At 44.0% G+C, this 20771-nt stretch overlaps 2 protein-coding genes across 2 annotated transcripts in view; one reads left to right on the forward strand and one right to left on the reverse strand.

Moving 5' to 3' along the window:
- LOC138771684 (uncharacterized) overlaps positions 1-20771 on the reverse strand; it is a 48347-nt gene that overhangs the window by 11546 nt on the left and 16030 nt on the right. The gene's annotated exons all lie outside the window — the stretch shown is intronic.
- Positions 1-20771, forward strand: part of ENGASE (endo-beta-N-acetylglucosaminidase) — a 104809-nt gene that overhangs the window by 6293 nt on the left and 77745 nt on the right. Inside the window, exons 2-4 of the mRNA XM_069951560.1 lie at positions 12658-12725; positions 12839-13040; positions 13553-13701. Coding sequence (XP_069807661.1) covers positions 12677-12725; positions 12839-13040; positions 13553-13701 — 400 coding nt within the window. The 5' untranslated portion in view covers positions 12658-12676. The remainder of the gene's footprint in view (positions 1-12657; positions 12726-12838; positions 13041-13552; positions 13702-20771) is intronic.

Raw genomic sequence — 20771 nt, forward strand, 5'->3', positions numbered from 1 at the left:
AACTTGTGTAACTTTTATATTATGAGATGGCTTGTAAAAAATTCAAACCATTGTTAACATATATATGTTCCTTAAAATCGCTCCATTCCCAGGCTTATAGCGATTTTATCCTTTGGTCTATGGGGATATAATTTTTTGCGCCATGTGTTCTTTCTATCGATACCTTGTTTGAGCATATGCAACTTTTTGATCGCTTTTTATTACAATTTTTCTTGGATTGATGCGACCAAAAATGCACAATTTTCCACTTTGGGATTTTTTTACGCTTACGCTGTTTACTGTGCGAGATCATGAATGAAATAAATTTAATAATTCGGCCGATTACGCACGCGACGATAACAAACATGTTTATTTATTTTTATTAATAACATGGGAAAAGGGGGGGTGATTCAAACTTTTATTCAAACCTGATTCGTGTCGACCCCCGTCCGCCGTCTTGGGACAATGATGTCATCTTCGGGAGGCCGGCCGAACCGCTCCATCTGTCCCTCATGCCGGCCCCCCTTTGTCGCGTCATTGGCTGCTCAGCCGCGACGGGGAAGGGGGCCATTCACTAACATAACATACATTACAAAGTTGTATAACTTTGTAATGTGTGTTATTTACTGAATAAGTTTGAAACACCGCACTACCCAGGGCTCCAGACTAAAAAATTTACCTAGGAGCCATTGGCTCCTAACCTGAAAAATTTAGGCGCCAAATAGAATATTTGGTCGCCAACATTTTAAAACATGTAAAATTAATGTTATGTTAAATGGGACTTACTGTGTGCAGAGGCCACGGCAGCATCCTCCTCCTTTAAATCCTTTCTTTTCTTAGTTTGAAAACGTTCAACATGGAAACTTACAACTTGCAGTGTATACATATACACACACACTGAGGGAAGTGGTACTGTGCAGTGTATATACATACAGACACTGAGGGAAGTGGTACTGTGCAGTCTATATATACAGACACTGAGGGAAGTGGTACTGTGCAGTCTATATATACAGACACTGAAGGAAGTGGTACTGTGCAGTCCTATATATACAGACACTGAGGGAAGTGGTACTGTGCAGTCTATATATACAGACACTGAGGAAAGTGGTACTGTGCAGTCTATATATACAGACCTTATCCAGACTTGTGCTGCTTGGGGGCGACCTTCTCCGCCGGCGGTGCTGGCCGGGTTCTGGTGTGGTGTTTTTGGGTCTGGTCCTGTGGCATGGGGGTCGCAGGGCCGTCCCATGGCCCCCGTTCCCTGGCTGTGCACGCCTGCGGGGTTGGTGGCCACTGACTGGCACGGTGTAGACTTAGTGTAGGGACCCATGTGTATCAGATACCGGCACGAGGTACATGGGGCAGTATGGCCTGATCAATTCATACACAAAATTCTGATGTGTTTTTTATTTAGCCTAGGGGCACTAGTATCAGCCATAGGTGTGAGGTGCAGCACTCTGTTTCTTCCCTGAACCGCTATATATACAGACACTGAGGGAAGTGGTACTGTGCAGTCTATATATACAGACACTGATGATAGTGGGTTCACTGCTCTACATGTCCCCACAGCTTTCCGGGAGTCCTGAATGGCAGCTCTACATGCAGGTAGACACATCGCATTGGGATAAGCTGCTCTGAACGCTTGGAAAGCTGGATGAACACCAGTAAGGGACATATTAGACAAAGTGATTTTTTTTTAAACAATGGCAAACAAGATCATTTATCGTTAACCTGAAATCGTTCACCGTCTCATTTGCAATCGTTAAAAATCGCTTCATCGCATATGACTCTTACAGTGAAGTTTAACAATGATTTTGCCGTCAGCACCAAAAGAACGATGAATGATTTCTTATTGGTCGTCTGATTGTTGCTGCATTTACACAAAATGATGATCGCTTAAATTCGAACAATATAACGATAATTTGCACGATAATTGTCCCGTTTAATAGGGCCCTACGTCCTCCATTACAGCTCCCACAAGGGCTGTCATCCAGCTTTCCTAGAGCCCTGAACGACAGATAACCTACACAGGCTCCTTGCTGACTTCACCCAGCTTTTCCAGGGTCATGAGTGGCATATGGATACAATCTACATGGGTTATGCTTCACTGAGCTACCGGAAAGCAGGGTCATCGGTCCTCCATTACAGCTCCCGCAAGGCTCTTGAAGACTGCTAGGGCTTAATGGGAGCTGTAGTTATGTAAACCCACAAGTTGGTGACGGCAACACATACGTTCAGGTTATCTGGTCGGCTGGGCAGGCAGGATTCAGGAGACGGTGCTGGTGAGAGGCGCTGGAGTGTGGCGCCTCTGCGGCCGTCCGTCCAGTGAATGACGGACGTGCTGGATGACGTCACTGGAGAAGCGTGTCCCCGCACACGTCATCCAGCACGTCCGTCATTCATTGGACGGACGGCCGCAGAGGCGCCACGTGCTTCTGTGCAGCATGCGGAAGGCGGAAGTCCTTAAAGAGACAGCCGCCGCCGGGGCCAGTCGCAAATGGCGCCCAGATTAATAAATCTGGGCGCCATTTGCAAGATGTTAGTCGCATTGGCGACCATTTTGGTCGCCATCTGGAGCCCTGCTACCCCTTTAGTAACAAAACTTTATTTATTTATTTTACACATATACTAGAAGCGCCCCCTAGGGGACTTCTAGTATAAGCACACTGATCCCTCATTGAGATCTATGCTGTTTAGTTATACAGCATAGATCAATGAGATGAGCTGCAGCCGGAAGCAATCAAGTGCCGATCCAGGATCAGGGCCATTACGGCGCAGACCCTGGCCCGAGCAGGATGTGTGGATTGCTTCTCCAGGACAACGTCTGACAGTGCCCGCTAATTGCCGCGGCCCCGGGCTACATGTGGCGGCCGCAGGGCGTAAATATACGCCTGCGGTCGTTAAGGGGTTAAAGGCCATATCTCTTTCTTATTTTCACCTATAGAGCAACATGAGCCCTTATTTTTTTGAAACGCCAATCATACTTTGCAACTACACACTTAATTTTTCCGTAAAATATGCTGCAAAACTGAAGAAAAATTATTTGTGCAGTGAAATTGAAAAAAAAGTGCAATTCTTTTTATTTTCAGAGGTTTCGTGTTTATACCGTTCACCCTGTGGTAAAACTGGCAAGTTATCCATGTTCCTTAAGGCGGTACGATTACAATAATATGTATAACTTTTATTTTATTTGATGGCTTTTAAAAAATTTTACGCTTTTATTTTTTAGTTTATGGGGCTGTGGGAGGTATCATTTTTGCGTCTTGATCTATTCTTTTTACCGCTACCTTGCTGGCATATAAGTGGCTCTTTGATTTTTCTGGATTTGATGTAAACAAAAATGTGCAATTTTGCATTTTGGTGGGTTTTGGCGCTTACGCTGTTAACAGTTTGAGCGATTACGCATGCAGCGATTCCAAATAGGTTTTTTTAAATTTATAAAATGGGAAAATGGGGGGGATCTAAATGTTTATTAGGGAAGGGGATTTTTTTATTAGTAAAAAAATATTTTTTTTTCACATACAGTAATTTGATGTTTCCCGGGGGAGTAATACAACTACAGTACTATTTATCCTACTTTAAGGGTGCGTTCACACCTACAGGATCTGCAGCAGATTTGATGCTGTGTTCAGTTATTTAAATGAAATCTGCTGCAGGAAATCAGCTGCAGATCCTGTAGGTGTGAACGCACCATAAAGGGAACCAATCACCTAAAACACCGCTATAACGCTATTAAAAAGGTGTTGCAGCAGCGCCCAGCACACTTCCCAGACATGATTTTTAAATTTTTATCCCTGCAAAGTATATTCCCCAAACTTACTTTATATTCTTGGTGCCCTGTATGCAAATCCGCCGCAATTAGTCATCTGGGCGGTGAGCCACTGGCATCTAGTCACGATCCCCTGGGCCTTTCTCCACGTCCATCACGCTTAGGGGTGTGATTCAAATGGAATAATTAGCCGGACCTCATTTAGGGGGGCGCTGTGCATCACGTCTGCGCACCCACATTCCTACTACGCCGCGCATGCGCTGTAAAGCCTCTAACTCATTGCCGGAGATCCAGCAGTATGTTCAAGGCTATTCTGCACCTGCGCAGTACAGAGCGCATCGGGACCGCTGTACTGCGCATGCGCGGCGTACTAAGAACGTGGGCGCTTCTACGTGATGCACGGCACGCCCTTGAATGACGTCAGGCTAATTATTATGTTTGAATCACACCCCTGGGCGTGGAGGAAGGCAGAGGGGACTGTGACTAGATGCCGACTAGGGAAATATACATTGCAGGGAGGAAAGTTTAAAAAAGCATGTCTGGGAAGTGTGCTGGGCGCTGCTGCAGCACATTTCAATAGCATTAAGGGTGTGTTCACATCTACAGGATCTGCAGTGCTGTGTTCAGTTATTTAAAGGAAAACTCCGGCGGGCCCCCCCCCCCCCCCAAAAAAAAAAAAAAAAACACAGACACACACAGACACCATACTCACCATCCCTCCGGTGACCATTGCCACTCCATTCGCCCGCCGTCTGCCTCACAGTCACCTGCGTCCGCCGTCCAGCGATGTCTCTTGCGCACCGGCAGCCTTTTCATTGGCTGGAGCGCATCACATGGCTTCCAGCAAGCTCAGCCAATCAGGGCTGAGCAAGCTGGAAGCCATGTGATGCGCTCCAGCCAATGAAAAGGCTGCTGGTGCGCATGTGCACCAGCAGCCTTTTCTCTCCCATTCACTCTCAATGAAGACGCCGAAGAGGAAGAAGACCCGGACCGCCCCCCAGCTCTGACGTCACCCGTCGCCAGATGCCGCCCGGGAGAAGAGGACCGTGACGACCGTAATAGGTAATGTATACATTCTTTAACTTCCGGGGTGGGGGGTCGGAAAGTGGGGGAAGGGGGCCAGACCGGGTATTTAACCACATTACAAAGCTATATAACTTTGTAATGTGTGTTAAATAAGCCAAAAAATTTTTTCGCCGGAATTGTCCTTTAAATGAAATCTGCTGCAGAAAATCAGCTGCAGAACCTGTAGGTGTGAACGCACCATAAAGCAGTATCTTAGGTGATTGGTTCCCTTTAAGACCATTAAAACTCTTCTCCTTAGATCCTGATCAGTCTACCACGAAAATTGATCCATTATTTACTTTAGATAGGATTCCTTATTAATAGTCCTTTACCTTTTCTTTTCTGTGCACCCTTTCCGGGGGGTGGAGACCCTCCGACCCTTATTATTCCCTTCTCTGGGCTTTGGATAGTTATGTAAACAGCCGAGGATCGGGAGATTCCCCCCCCCCCCACACACACACACTGTTACAATTGACTATTGAGTATGGAACGAACTAAAAGCCATAATAGAGGACTAAGGTCATCCTTGTAGTATAATAGGAATTTGCCGAAAATTGACAAGCTCAAGGGACTAAAGGCCCTATTCCACCAACAGATCTGACGACAGATTATCTGTGAAAGATTTGAAGCCAAACCCAGGAGTGGATTTGAAAAGAGGAGAAATCCAGTCTTTCCTTTATGACCTGTTCTCTGTTTATAGTCTGTTCCTGGGTTTGGCTTCAAATCTTTGAGGGTAGTTGATCCGTCACCTTATGGGAGGTAATGACTTGGTCCGAGAAATTAAATCTGCCGTGGCAGACTGTTACCTTCTTTCCCCATAGGGATTTAAAACTAAACTTTTATTAGATTTAATTAAACAGTAAAGGTGTGCTTGTGTATTTACAGGGCCAGGGCCGTCATCAGGGCAGTATTGCCGGTAGTGCTGTAAGGGGCCCGGGCCAGGTGACTCACAGAGAGGGGCCCGGTGCTGCTGTCAGGACACTGCAATGCTTAGTGACAAGAACGGACCTTTACAGACCTGTTCTTCTCACTAAGCTACAGTCTGGGGATCCTGCTCCCTCCCCTGTGCTGTGTGGAGATGTTACCGGGGCCCTCACCCTCCTGGCTTTCACAGACCTTCCTGCCCCGTGCAGATGAGGAGGGGGAGGGGCGGGAGAGCTGGTGCCGGTGAGAAGGAGGAGGACAGAGGATCTGCAGGTGCTGGGAAGATGTAAGGAGCTTCCTAATGAAATGTAAGTGTCTGTTTGTATGTTTGGGAGTGAGTGTGTGTGTGTGTGTGTGTGTTTGTGTGAGTGAATGTATGTATGTGTGAGAGTGAATGTATGAGTGAATGTATGTATGTGTGAGAGTGAATGTATGTATGTATGTATGTATGTGTGAGAGTGTATGTATATATGTATGTATCAGAGTGTATGTATGTATGTATGAGAGTGTATGTATGTGTGAGAGTGTATGTATGTATGTGTGAGTGTATGTATGTATGTGTGAGAGTGTATGTATGTGTGAGAGTGTATGTATGTATGTATGTATGAGAGTGTATGTATGTATGTGTGAGAGTGTATGTATGTATGTGTGAGAGTGAATGTATGTATGTGTGAGAGTATGTATGTGTGAGTGTATGTATGTATGTGTGAGTGTATGTATGTATGTGTGAGTGTATGTATGTATGTATGAGAGTGTATGTATGTATGAGAGTGTATGTATGTATGTGTGAGAGTGTATGTATGTATGTATGTATGAGAGTGTATGTATGTATGTGTGAGAGTGTATGTATGTATGTATGTATGTGAGAGTGTATGTATGTATGTATGTATGTATGTGTGAGAGTGTATGTATATATGTATGTATGTGTGAGAGTGTATGTATATATGTATGTATGTGTGAGAGTGTATGTATATATGTATGTATGTGTGAGAGTGTATGTATATATGTATGTATGTGTGAGAGTGTATGTATATATGTATGTATGTGTGAGAGTGTATGTATATATGTATGTATGTGTGAGAGTGTATGTATATATGTATGTATGTGTGAGAGTGTATGTATATATGTATGTATGAGAGTGTATGTATGTATGAGAGTGAATATATGTATGTATGTATGTGTGTGTGAGAGTGAATGTATGTATGTGTGAGAGTGTATGTATATATGTATGTATGTGTGTATGTATGTGTGAGAGTGAATGTATGTATGTATGTGTGAGAGTGAATGTATGTATGTATGTGTGAGAGTGTATGTATGTATGTATGTGTGAGAGTGAATGTGTGTGTGAGAGAGTGTGTGTATATGAAAAGTGCGCTCTGACCTGGAGAGGGAGCTGTAGCACTCCGGGCAAACTGCTCTTCCTGCAGGTCAGGGCACCCACTGCTGGGCCGCTCGCCTGCCCGCCCCCAGGAGACCAGAACCGCTGCGCGCCCCCATCACCTCATCCCACAGAGTTATTTATGGGTAGGATCCTCAGTGTCATGTGATGAAGAGTTCATGACAGGACGCTTGTTCGCTGACAGAGATGCTGCTGCAGCTGTTGGTGCTGCCTAATTCAAACATGGTGGCCAGGTGAGCGTGTCCTGTGAGTCCAGCAGGCAGTGTATCCCGTGCCATCGCACATGCTGGGATCATGCTCCCCCAATGGTGATGTCTCCTCCCCGACTCCTGTACACTGAAGAGGTCAGAAGTTAGAGACACCTGAGAGGAACATGTGCTGGGCCGGTGTAGCAGAGCTGAGTTAGTAGACATGCTGGGAGCTGGAGGACTGTCATGTGGTGTCAGAGAGGGTTCTCCCATTCTGTGTGTATCCAGCTGGTGCAACACTACAACTTACAGCATGCACTGACAGCTAGCCTGTGACAACACTACAACTCCCAGCATGTACTGACAGCTAGCCTGTGACAACACTACAACTCCCAGCATGTACTGACTGCCTGTGACAACACTACAACTCCCAGCATGTACTGACAGTGCATGCTGGGAGTTGAAGTGTTGTCACAGCCTCACAGGCAGTCACTACATGCTAGGATTTGTAGTGTTGTCACAGGTTGTCAGTACATGCTGGGATTTGTAGTGTTGTCACAGGCAGTCAGTACATTCTGGGAGTTGTAGTGTTGTCACAGGCAGTTAGTACATGCTGGGAGTTGTAGTGTCGTCACAGGCAGTCAGTACATGCTGGGATTTGTAGTGTTGTCACAGGTTGTCAGTACATGCTAGGATTTGTAGTGTTGTCACAGGTTGTCAGTACATGCTGGGAGTTGTAGTGTAGTCATAGGCAGTCAGTGCATGCTGGGAGTTGTAATGTTGTCATAGGCTGTCAGTGCATGCTGGGAGTTGTAGTGTTGTCACACGTTAGCTGTCAGCCTGTGACAACACTACAACTCCCAGCATGTACTGGCAGCTAACCTGCGACTACACTACAACTCCCAGCATGTACTGACTACCTGTACAACTACACGCTGCAATACTGATAACTGTTACTATGACATATCAGAGATTGCAGAAAAGGTACTGTACACTATATTTTGGCTTGTAAATCAGCAAATATTTTGGGCTGTAAAAAAACAATAATGTGTCCCCCATTTTGGTAGGGGGGCCCAGACATTTTGGCTGTATGGGGCCCAAAAATTCCTGACGGCGGCCCTGTACAGTGCTATAGTAAAAAGTAGTTCATTGAATGGTTTTGCTCGGTATATAGCTTGCAGGTATGCCGTGTTGAAAAACTTGCGATCAATTTACAATGCACTTGTATTCATTCATCAGTATACTTAGTCATAATACGGTTATGCTTGATTGCCGGCTAATCAAGCACTACTCATTTGTGATTAGGTATTGCGTAGTGGCACACTTGTATCAATGTTTGCATGTGTGATTAATGTATAAGTTACTGATGATACGTTGCCTCACTGTGGGTTACTTTTACTAGCAGCAGACCTGATCGCTCAATCATATTACGTGTTCCTTTCTGACTGTGAGGGTTAGTGGCTGAACGCTAGCGGCGATTATAGCCTGCTAAAGTTGCGTAGAAACAAGCCTCAGTCAGTAGGAGAGGCGTCTTGCTATGTGCTCGCGGGCACCATGCCCCGCGGCCGCTGTGGCAGAACGCTCTCCTTATCGCGGCTAACCTGCGTGTTTTCCTAAGTCAGTTAATTTGCTGTACTATTGGAGATCGGCTACCTATTCAACGAACCACTGTCTAAAATATGCTGCCTTTACAGACCTAACTAGTTTCGCCAGAAACCTCTGGCTTTCTCAAAGGAGGCTTTTGGTTTTGGCTTCAAATCTTTGGCAGATAATCTGTCGTCAGATCTGTTGGTGGAATAGGGCCTTTAGGTGTGTTAAAGCAGGAATACAAAAAGTAAAAGATATACGTCAGCAGGGTTGGCTGAAATCTTGGGATCGCTTGAGAGTTAAGAGTTGCCACACAGCAGAAGAAAGGTTTAGCAAGAATAAACAGTGAATTAAAGGGGTTATCCAGTGCTACAAAAACATGGCCACTTTTTTTCAGGGACAACACGACTCTTGTCTCCAGTTCAGGTGCGGTTTGCAATTAAGCTCCATTCACTTCAATGGAACTGAGCAGCAAAACCCTGCCCAAGCTAGAGACAAAATTGGGGCTGTCTCTGGAAGAAAGTGGCCATGTTTTTGTAGCACTGGATAACCCCTTTAAGGGTACAAACCCACTTGACGTATTTGCTGCGTGAATCAGTCTTAAAAATAAGCAGGCAAAACGCAGGTTGGGTTTATACGATTGTTCTGCATTAAAATACGCAATTGCGTATTTTTGAAGCGTGAAGCTACATGCGTTTTTCGCACAGGTTGTTAACAACTGATGCTTTGCTAACAACAAGCTTTACGCTTCAAAAATACGCAATTGCGTATTTTAATGCAGAACAATTGTATAAAGCCAACCTGCGTTTTGCCTGCTTATTTTTAAGACTGATTCACGCAGCAAATACGTCAAGTGGGTTTGTACCCTAAGAGAATATGTACACAAAAAAGAGGATATAAGTAGAAGGAAAAAAAATGGGAAGATGCTGTATGGAAACTAGAAGAAGGTAAATGCAATAGAATATTAGGAAATATCAGAAAGATCTCAATGAATATCAATCACCGTATAGTACAATTTAACATTGTTAGAGTATATTACACCCCAAAATTTCAGTTTAAGATAAAGAAAAAGGATGCGTCGGAGTGTGGAAGGGAGCTGCCTGGATGGTTACACCTGATGTGGTCATGTTCCCAGTTACAGAAATTTTAGGGGAACGTAATGAAGGAGGTAAAGGAGCAGATAAAAGCACCCTTTTTGTCTGTGTCATGTTTGTTAGCAGAAGATATGCACTATATAGGGGAAAAAAGAGGACAGAAATGTTTTTTTGCGTCAAGATTACAAATGATTAAGAAATGGATGTTGGCAGTATCTTCAACGATATTTGAATGGAAACGTGATCAAATTATATGAAGGTTATATAGAATTAGGGAGGACTTTATTTATTTTAATTCCCCTCTTTGCATCTCTTCTGTCCGTTCAGTAAGGGGTGGGGGAGGGAGGGTAAAATGGCATGTTTTATATTTTTTTTATTAAGCAATAACAGCTGCACATGATTTATATAGTGGTGTTGTGTTTTTTTTTTTGCAATCATGAAACCTGTTTGTTGCAAGATGAGTTCTTTTTATTGGTCCATGCAAAATTTTGATTATTTTTATTCTGCTTTGGACACAAGGTGACTAAAAACAGCTTAGGTTGGCTTTTAAAAAAATTATTTTATAGTATTCACAGTGTGGGGTAAAGAACATTATAATTCTATAGTATGGGTCATTACGAATGTGGTGATACCTAATGTATATTTACTGGGAAAGGACTTATGTATGTATTTTTACTTTTATTGACTTTATAAGACATTGAAACAATAAATGCCTTTCTATCACATCAATAAAGCAGGTTATAATTACATACAGTAATGGTCAGTTTTCACGAAGCAATAATTCGCCCAATTGATCTTTTACCGATTTTGAAGCAACAATTTGGTTTTTAGAACGATCAGTGTTTAGACGAATAAATTGTTAGAAAAATCGATATTGCGATCGTTTTTAAGATCGCTTAAGCCCATCTCACACACAGGGTGAATCTTTAAAAGACTGTTTATACGAAGCGATCTGTGAATTTTTAGCGACTGACCAGCAACGATTTGAGAACATGTTGAAAGATCACAATGGACAATTTCTTGCTCGTTGCTTGATCGATCGCTGTGGTAACGAGCCAAATATCGATTAAATGCGATTGTTAAAGGGAACCAATCACCCAGAAAATCAATGTAAAGACAAGGATATGTGCTGATAGATCACCCAGCACACTTCCCAAATATGCCCCTGTAACCTCTGTGCCCCCCTCAATTAGACAGTAATCTTACTTTGTTCAGGTCACGCGCTGTATGTAAATTTTTGCTAAGTAGTCCTGGTGGGCGTATGTAGTCACGGTCCGGGGGCGTATCTAGTCACGGTCCGGGGGCGTATCTAGTCACGGTCCGGGGCTGTAATCACGCCCAGAGGGGCGTGATTCAGAGGCTTGCGGTCCAGTGACGTCATCCGGCGGCTTGCGTTCCGCGTCGCGGCCGCGCTGACGTGTTCGGGAACCCGCGCATGCGCAGTACGGCGGGAGACGACGCTGACGTACTGCGCATGCGAGGGTTCCCGAACACGTCAGCGCGGCCGCGACGCGGAACGCAAGCCGCCGGATGACGTCACTGGACCGCAAGCCTCCGAATCACGCCCCTCTGGGCGTGATTACAGCCCCAGACCGTGACTACATACGCCCCCGGACCGTGACTAGATACGCCCCCGGACCGTGACTACATACGCCCACCAGGACTACATACGCCCACCAGGACTAGTTAGCAAAAATTTACATACAGCGCGTGACCTGAACAAAGTAAGATTACTGTCTAATTGAGGGGGGCACAGAGGTTACAGGGGCATATTTGGGAAGTGTGCTGGGTGATCTATCAGCACATATCCTTGTCTTTACATTGATTTTCTGGGTGATTGGTTCCCTTTAATTGTGAAAATTCAAACGATAATCATTCCGTGTAAACGCACCGTTAGGATAGGTCAGATTTGATAATTGAGGGTTTTGTCCTAAAAAGGCTAAAATTGGCTGTGCTCTTGAGGAGTTGAAGTGTCACTGTCGTTATAACTTTCGAAATTTAAATCAACAGTAGATGTGAAATGAAGCACGTTTGCAATATACATTCGTTATTTTTTTTGTTGTTATCATGCTGTAAAACAAAGCTAAACTTACCAGAAATCCAGTTCCAGTCTCCTGAAGGCAGATTTTCTGACTTGCACTGGTTAAAGAAAACAAACAAACAAACACAGGAATTCCAGACAGTACAGAGAGTGAGCGCTCAGATGGCCTGGGATAAATACCTTCTCTGCATGTGTTTTAGTCTCGTTTTCTTAATAACCACAAAACTAAAAAGCTGCCTTTAGGAGACTGGACTTGGGTTTCAAGTAAGTATAGCTTTGTTTTAAATCCCCCAATGATTTCAATTTTGAAAGTTATAAAGACAGTGGTCATTTAAAGTGTCACTGTGGTTATAACTTTCAAAATCTAAATCAACAGTAGATCTGATATAAAACAAATTTGCAAATTACATTCATTATTTATTTTTTAGTTATCATGGAAAACATGGCACTTCCTGTTTTCTGACTTTTTTTTTTTTCTCAAAAAACAGGAAACAGCCAGAAAACAGGAAGTTCTGTGTATTTTATATACGCCAGTCATTTTTTTTTTTTTATTTGTTAGCATATTGTCTGAGTGTTCATACATAACTTTAGTTCTCTTTCTTTTTATTTAGGAAACCTCTTAATCCAAACATGAAAGTTTATAAAGAAATCATTAGATATGAGTCTGCTCCATTGTCTGGTAAGAACAAAATCTTATCTAATTTCCATAGTGACATTAACTGATGCAGATTCCATACCTTCTGTACTTCAGGCAGGTTTAACTCCACTCATAATTATTTCTTATCATTTTAGCTAGGCATCATGACAGAAGAACAACCGAACCAATCAGCTTTTTCTTCTCAAATATGGAAGAAGTGCTTTCATGGAAACCAACCAGCCAGGACATGTTTAATATTGCTGTGACATCTCTTGCAAAACGATATCCACCTATTGATGGCCAGAGACCAAAGACACTTGTTTGCCATGATATGATGGGAGGATATCTGGAAGACAGGTATAATGGGGGTGTTTGCCCCACCTTGTCTTAAAGGGAACCTGTCACCCCCTGTACCGGGGTGACAGGTTCCCGACCCCCCGTTAGAGACCCCTATACTTACCTCATCCCGCCGGGTCCCGCTTCTGGATTCGGTCGGGTCCCGGAGATCTCAGCCGCTGCAGCCCGGCGCGCGCGCTGAGAGATGAGTCCAACACCCATAGAGAATGACGGGAGAGTCCAGCGCTCCGTCATTCTCTATGAGCGTTGGACTCATCTGTCAGCGCGCGCGCCGGGCTGCAGCGGCTGAGATCTCCGGGACCCGACCGAATCCAGAAGCGGGACCCGGCGGGATGAGGTAAGTATAGGGGTCTCTAACGGGGGGTCGGGAGCCTGTCACCCCGGCACGGGGGGTGACAGGTTCCCTTTAAATGAATATCAGTTTTCATGTGAATTCAATCATAATGGTATGTGATAGGTTATTAGGAAGTAAGAATACATGTAACCTGATTTTAATCTTGGTTTATTTGCAGGTTTATCCAAGGTGCTGAGTCCGAGGATGCTTATGTATTCTACCATTGGCAGTACATAGATATTTTTGTGTACTTCAGTCATCGGATGTTTACTTTACCTCCTGTTTGCTGGACAAATGCTGCTCACAAACATGGTGTTTCTGTCTTGGGTAAGGTTTGAAGGGTAGTTGGCATGCCAAAGAAAACAATGTCTTGATTCAGGTTCAGATTTACAACTATAACATTTATATATATATTTTTATTTTATTTGAGCTGAGCTCCTGTCACTGTCCAATTGGGTCCCCACACACTTGTTTTCCCCGACTGCCTGAGGTCTAATGCTTAACGCCATGCAGTCTGGTCATAGAATCTCCCTCAGGCAGACTCGGTGCAGATCGCCATTAACACTCACTGATCAATGCTTTGCAATGGCATTTCGTTGAACAATGTATGCAATCTAATAATTGTATGTAATGGTTACTTAGGGGGACCTACAAATTATTTGAAAATAGTGTGAAAAAAAACTGATTGCAAAAACGTAGTGTGAACCTAGCCTAAGGAATCACTAAAATAAGCAATTACTAGGGAAGCGTTTATCTAACTGTACAGGCTGATAAATTAACACATAGCACCTTTAAGGTCCTGTTACACAGGCCGATCTGGAGAAGCAAGCAAACGCTGACCTGTTAGATCAGCGCTCGCTTGCTCCTCGTTCCCCGCTCGCTGCCTGCACTATTACACACACCGGCAGCGAGTGTGTAAGAGTGGGGAGGGGGCTACTGGGAGATGTGGGAGGGGAGCCCATAGATGGTAGTGGCGGTGTGCAGGCCTTTTACACAGAGCTATTGTACTAGCTTTTTGAACATGTTGAAAGACAAGGATCAGCCAACATCCTGCATGTCAGCTGATTGTTGCCTTTTAACAGGTGCTATTACACCAAGAGCTTATCGGCCCTAATGGCCAATAATCAGCCACATACGGCCGATCATAGCTGGTTGTAATAGGGCTTTTACATTTTTCCCTAGGAAGTGCTGATATAACTACTAACAGATCACTTTCGAAAGAAAGCAATTACCAGGGAAGCCTGATCTCCCTTCAGTAAACACAATCACCTATAGATGGTGCTTTTATCTTAGCAAGTGAGCTTATCTGAACTAAGGGTCCTATTACATGGAGCGATTTTTAACCACTAACTATAAACGATCGCAAATGAGATTGTTTATCGTTAACCTGAAATCGTTCACCGTATTACACAGAGTGATAATCGTTAGATTCGATCGTTACTAAAAATCGTTATTGTAATCATTACTATAATCGTTTATTCCTTCTGATCCCAGAAAAACAATGAACAATGTGCAATTACACTGAACGATTAGTGAAAAAATGTGGAATTACAGTGAACAATTAACGATAATTTTAGGCTCAGATCTAAATCAACGACAAACGGACGATGTTTCGATCGTTGCCTGCAATTACACAGAATGATTATCATTTAAATTCAAACGATATAGCGATTTTTTTTTTTTTTTTTTTTTTTTTTGCACAATAATCATCCCGTGTAATAGGGCCCTAAGTCCGCCCCTCTACACATTGAATAAGGTGGAATTGATTTTAAAGTTCTAACGTGCACTTCATCCTCTTTTGTAAGCATTATTAACAAATGTTAAAGCGCAACTACAAAATATTTTTACAATTTAGTTTAGGCCATTATAAGAATTTTTGCAATTTAGATTAAAGGGGTAGTGCGGGGCTAAGAAATTATTCACAGAATAACACACATTACAAAGTTGTGCAACTTTGTAATGTATGTTATGTCTGTGAATTGCCCCCTTCCGTGTCCCACCACTCCCGCACGTGTACCCGGAAGTGTGGTGCATTATATATACCTGATCCGTGTCGCGCATGTCCGCCATCTTGTGCCAAGACGTCATCTTCGGACGGACGGCCGAACCGCTCCGACCGTCCCTAGTGCCGGCCGCCTTCTGCAGCATCATTAGCTGCTCAGCTGCGATTGGCTGAGCATAACTGTGCTCAGCCAATCGCGGCTGAGCACAGTTATGACACGGCAGAGGGGGGCCGGCATCAGGGACGGCGGCAGTGATTCGGCACAAGATGGCGGACATGCGCGACACGGATCAGGTATGTATAATGCACCACACTTCCGAGTACACGTGCAGGGGTGGTGGGACACGGGAAGGGGGCGATTCACAGACATAACATACATTACAAAGTTGCACAACTTTGTAATGTGTGTTATTCTGTGAATAATTGTTTACTGCAAAATATCAGGAAATTGTGACTTGTTGCATCAGACACAATCCTGTCTGTTCTATAGAGAAGGGGGGAGGGACATGAGAGCGGAGAACAAAGGATTACAGGCACAGAGCTGGGTGACAGCTGTATTCAGAGGTCAAAGAGGTCAGTGCTGACTGTCAGAGGAGATAGCCGGGTCATGTAGTTGTAAATTAACTCTTTGTTGTCCTGTTTTGGTGTCTCATTTCCCTCTTTCCATAGGAGAACAATGAAAACAGGGGGGAGAGCTTCAAACTGCTTTTTCATGATAAAAATTCATTTTTTGGCTAATAAACCCAATTACAAAGTTTCTTAAAATCGCCTGTACTATTGATTTCTGCAAAAAAAAAATTTCATGACAGTGACACTTTAAATATATGCAGCTGAATGTCCCCTTAGCTGTGTGTTTGCCTCTCTACTACTTGTGCAAAACTGTCCCGCCCTCCTGAAAATCCGTACACTGCCTAAGTAGCAGTTAGGTACGGATTGTCAGCAAGGCAGAGATGACAGACAGTGAGGAGGTGTCAGGCAGTAGGCAGAAGGTGCCTGCTATATGCTCCGGTGATGAGTCAGACACTGGGGCACATAGCAGGAAGCCATTCTGTGGTGAATGCCTGACTAGATAGGATTGGACCAGACAGAACCTGACTGGACCCCCCCTCCAAACTCCAGTGGCATCATTCCTCTCCTGTGTGATCACGGCTGCCCCTGCTGGACCTCGGTCACTGTTACCAGGCTGTGTGGTAAGCAGGAGACACAAAATTCTTTTATTACTCTGAGCCAAAAAACTGGAGATATCTCAGCAAGCGCACAAGATATGAGCACAGTTTAGGGCTCTTTTTAAAGAGTAACATGTGGGCTTTTTATTTAAGCAATTTAATTTTTGGCTGCTTAAATTAGAGTTACACTTTAAGTTTTATCCTGTATATAACCACCAGGGAAACAAGGTGCATTTTTTAAAGTTCTCTCCTCGTTGCCTGCATATATAGCAAAGCACCTCCTGGATTGATGTGGGTCCATTCGACTGAATTAAGAGTCTTGTCTCATTATTTATCATAAACAAATTAATAAAAGTATGATACTAATAAAAACTAGAGATTGTGCCTTAAAGCGACTCTGTACCCACAATCTTACCCCCTCCCGAACCTTTTGTACCTTTTGGATAGCTGCTATTAATCCAAAATCTGTCCTGGGGTCCGTTCGGCAGGTGATGCAGTTATTGTCCTAAAAAAACAACTTTTAAACTTGCAGTCCTGTGTCAAATTGGCGTGGCCTAGAGTGCCTATGCATTAGGTTGCCACCACCTCTTCATCCCTCCTCCCCACCCTCTTCATCATTAGGAATGCTCCATTCAGGTATTCTACTATTCATCACCTGTGAACACTTCACATGAGTTGGATCGTTAAGGATCGTGCACTGTTCAGACAGGTGAGGAATAGAAGAAATTCTGCCAGGGCCACTCCTGGTGAAGAGGGCGGGGAGGAGGGACGGAGAGGCGGTGCAATGTTAGGGCACAGACACTCTAGGCTTCAGCAAATTGACACAGGGCTGCAAGTTTAAAAGATTTGTTTTAGGACAATAACTGCATCACCTGCCAAAAGGACCCCAGGACAGATCTTGGATTAAAAGCAGCTATCTTAAGGTACAAGCGGATTGGGGAGGGCAGATTGTGGGTACAGAGTCACTTTAAAGGGTTAAACACATTCTTTTACCAGAACATAACCTCAGAACTGAACTACTGTAATGCCCTAAACATACTATAGGCCTGACAGACAAAGCAATTACAACAGTGACACTAATCCTTCAGGCAGGCTGCACTGGCTGTCTATAAAACGAGAAATTAAGATGGTCATGCACTTCAGCTATCTCTCCCATTCCCCACATAGACATGAAGGTGCAAGTGGCTGCCAGACTCCTCTGATGGTGGCTTATTCCCCTGAGAACAAAAGCGTCAGATAGTTGAAATCAAACCTACCTGACCCCTCTTTCCCCCAACATCATCTGTCAGGAAGCAAACCTAAATGTTACAGTCAGCTGGTCCCACTAAAGATGTCTGGTTTGACCGACTTTTGTTTAATGTGTATGGTGCCTTAACTAAAATTAGTTACCTGATCTTTAAAGCATTGAACATTTTCAGGCATACACATCAACAGCCTCTCTGATCAGCAGGCTTTTAATAAATTGTCTATATTAGTACATACTCTTCATACACTACTTTACAACAAATTGATCTTTGCTATTAGACTGGTCTTTACATAGTTAGTAAAGTTGAAAAAAGACACCTCTATCAAGTTCAACCAAGTAGGGGTTGGGGGTCGGTGATGGGTAGAGGCTTGTCACCTCCAGAGATTGAACCTTTTTTTTTCTCCAGGCAGAGACAGTGCCCCATTGACTTTTGAGGGGGTTTTACCTGGAACATCTCTTTCCCATATAATTTGTAAGGGTCATTTATATACTCACAAAAGTCAATCATATCTCCCCTTAAACATCTCTTTTCAAGACTAAACAAATTTAATTCTTTTAATCTATCCTCATAACTAAGATGCTCCATTCCCCTTATTAGTTTAGTTGCCCGTCTTTGTACCTTTTCCAGCTCTACGACATTCTTTCTATGAATCTGGTTCCAAATCTGAACAGCATACTCCAGATGTGACCGCACCAAAGCTTTATAAAGCGGTAGTATATCCCTGTCCTGAGAGTCCATACCTGTTTTAACACATGACAATATCCTGCTGGCCTTAGAAGCATTGTGTGCTGTTCTGTAGTCTATTCGTTACACGTAAACCCAGATCCTTCTCTACCAGCGACTCTCCCAGAGTAACTCCCCATATGACATATGCATGTGGGTTATTAGTACACAGGTGCATAACTTTACATTTATACTCAAAGCTTGTACTACAAAGCTTGGTGTCATCTGCAAAGACATACAGGAAACAGAACACTGATCACTGATCAGCTGCCGGCTAAAGCGCTCCAATCCTAGGTGCATTGCTCCCTGGAATATAGAAATATGCACAAAAGAAACAGTGGAGCCTCATTTAGGAGTTTGAAAACACAGGACGAGCCATATATCCTTTCGGGAAGGGCCCAGCCAAGGGGTGGCACCTGTAGAAAAGCCACTATATTAAGTCAATGTAATGACAAGGGAAAAAACAAGGCCAGGTATCCATCAATAGACAGCTGTTTCGGGGTGTTACCCCTTATCAGTGTGGAGTAGGATTTTGGCTAGGAGGGAGCAATGCCTCTAGGATTTCACTGTATTGAGCGCTTTAGCCGGCAGCCAACAGTGTTATCTTTGGCTGGTTGCCCTGAGATCAGTCATTGGTTTCCTGCATGGCTCTACTAGACATTGCCTAGTAGGGCCATACGGGAAACCAATCACTGATCTCAGGGTGACCAGCCAAAGATGTCATTGTTGGCTCCCATGAGTTGTTGTTTTTTTTTCATCTGCAAAGATAGAAACATTGCTGTTAATTTCATCCTCAATAAGATTAACAAACAAGTTAAAACAGAAGAGGGACCAGTACTGACCCTTGGGGTACACCACTTATAACCGAGGACCACTCAGAGTAGGAATCATTGACCACCACTCTCTGGGTACAATTATTAAGTCAGCTCTTAGTCCAGTAACAAACTAAACTTTCTAAACCCATAGACCTTAATTTACCCTTCAGACCACCATGAGGGACTGTCTCAAATGCTTTTGCAAAATCCAGGTACACTATATCCACAGCCTCCCCGCTATCCAGGCTTTTAGTCACCTTTTTGACTTTGTAAAAGCATGCTGGTTATCATGTATAATATTACCCTATATATTCCTGTTTATAGTGCCTTATAGGAATGCACGTTGCAACGAAATATCGATACTACTATCGATATTTCGGGCAAAAAAAAATGGTTTGGTACCAGAATTTCCTGGTATCTATACTTTGTTACACTGCATAATAGCGCAGCTTAACATAAAGTACAGTGCAGAGAACACGGCCGGTGGCTAGCTGAGTGCCGGCTGTGTTCTCTTTGTGCCCCTGCGATCACCTCCTCTGCTCCACTCCCATCGGCGCCAATTTCAAATAGCCAGCACTTAGCTATCGCTTGTGCCAGCTGTTTAACTGTGTAGATGCCGTTCACAACTGACAACGGCATCTAACCCCTCCGAACCGCTCCATATGCAGCGGGAGTCAGCTACTAAGTGTACCAGACCCCTGCTGCTGGTGTCTCTCTGATAACAAAGTATGGCTCGGCCAGACTCTGTTATCAGAGAAATGATTTATGCAATGGAGCTGGAGGTGCACAGAGGTATGGGCGGCTTGTGAGAGAAGACTGAGAGCGGGAAGTCCCAGAGAGAGAGGTCAGAGTGGATGTGCAGCACACGTGAGAATCCAGCCGGCTGGCAGGTGGGGGAGGTGGGCCGGGGCCGTGAGGAGCAGACATCAATGATGCGGCGGTGAACAGGGGGGGGGGGGGGGAGATCGGCCTTGCTCTGGCTATAGTGTGTGTGGGATCCTGTGTAATCTCCTCTTCTCTTCCTCCGCAATCATGGTAACTGGTGCAGCAGAGCTGTGTTAGTGATATCTGGTGCAGCAGAGCTGTGTTAGTGATATCTGGTGCAGCAGAGCTGTCTGTTTACTTGCTATAGCAGAGCTGTCAGATCATTTGCTCTAGCAGAGCTGTCTAATCACTTGCTGTAGCAGAGCTGTCTGATCACTTGCTGTAGCAGAGCTGTCTGATCTCTTCCTATAGCAGAGCTAAGTGATCACTTGCTATATCAGAGCTAAGTGATCACTTGCTATAGCAGAGCAAAGTGATCACTTGCTATAACAGAGCTGTCTAAGTGATCACTTTACTTGGTATGGCAGAGCTGTTTTATGGTGGTTTTACACGGAGCGATAATTCGCACGATTAACAATTTTGAATGAACAATGTTTTTTTTATAACAATCAGCGTTTAG

The sequence above is a fragment of the Dendropsophus ebraccatus genome, chromosome 14, assembly GCF_027789765.1.
Source record: "Dendropsophus ebraccatus isolate aDenEbr1 chromosome 14, aDenEbr1.pat, whole genome shotgun sequence".
Lineage (NCBI taxonomy): Eukaryota > Metazoa > Chordata > Amphibia > Anura > Hylidae > Dendropsophus > Dendropsophus ebraccatus.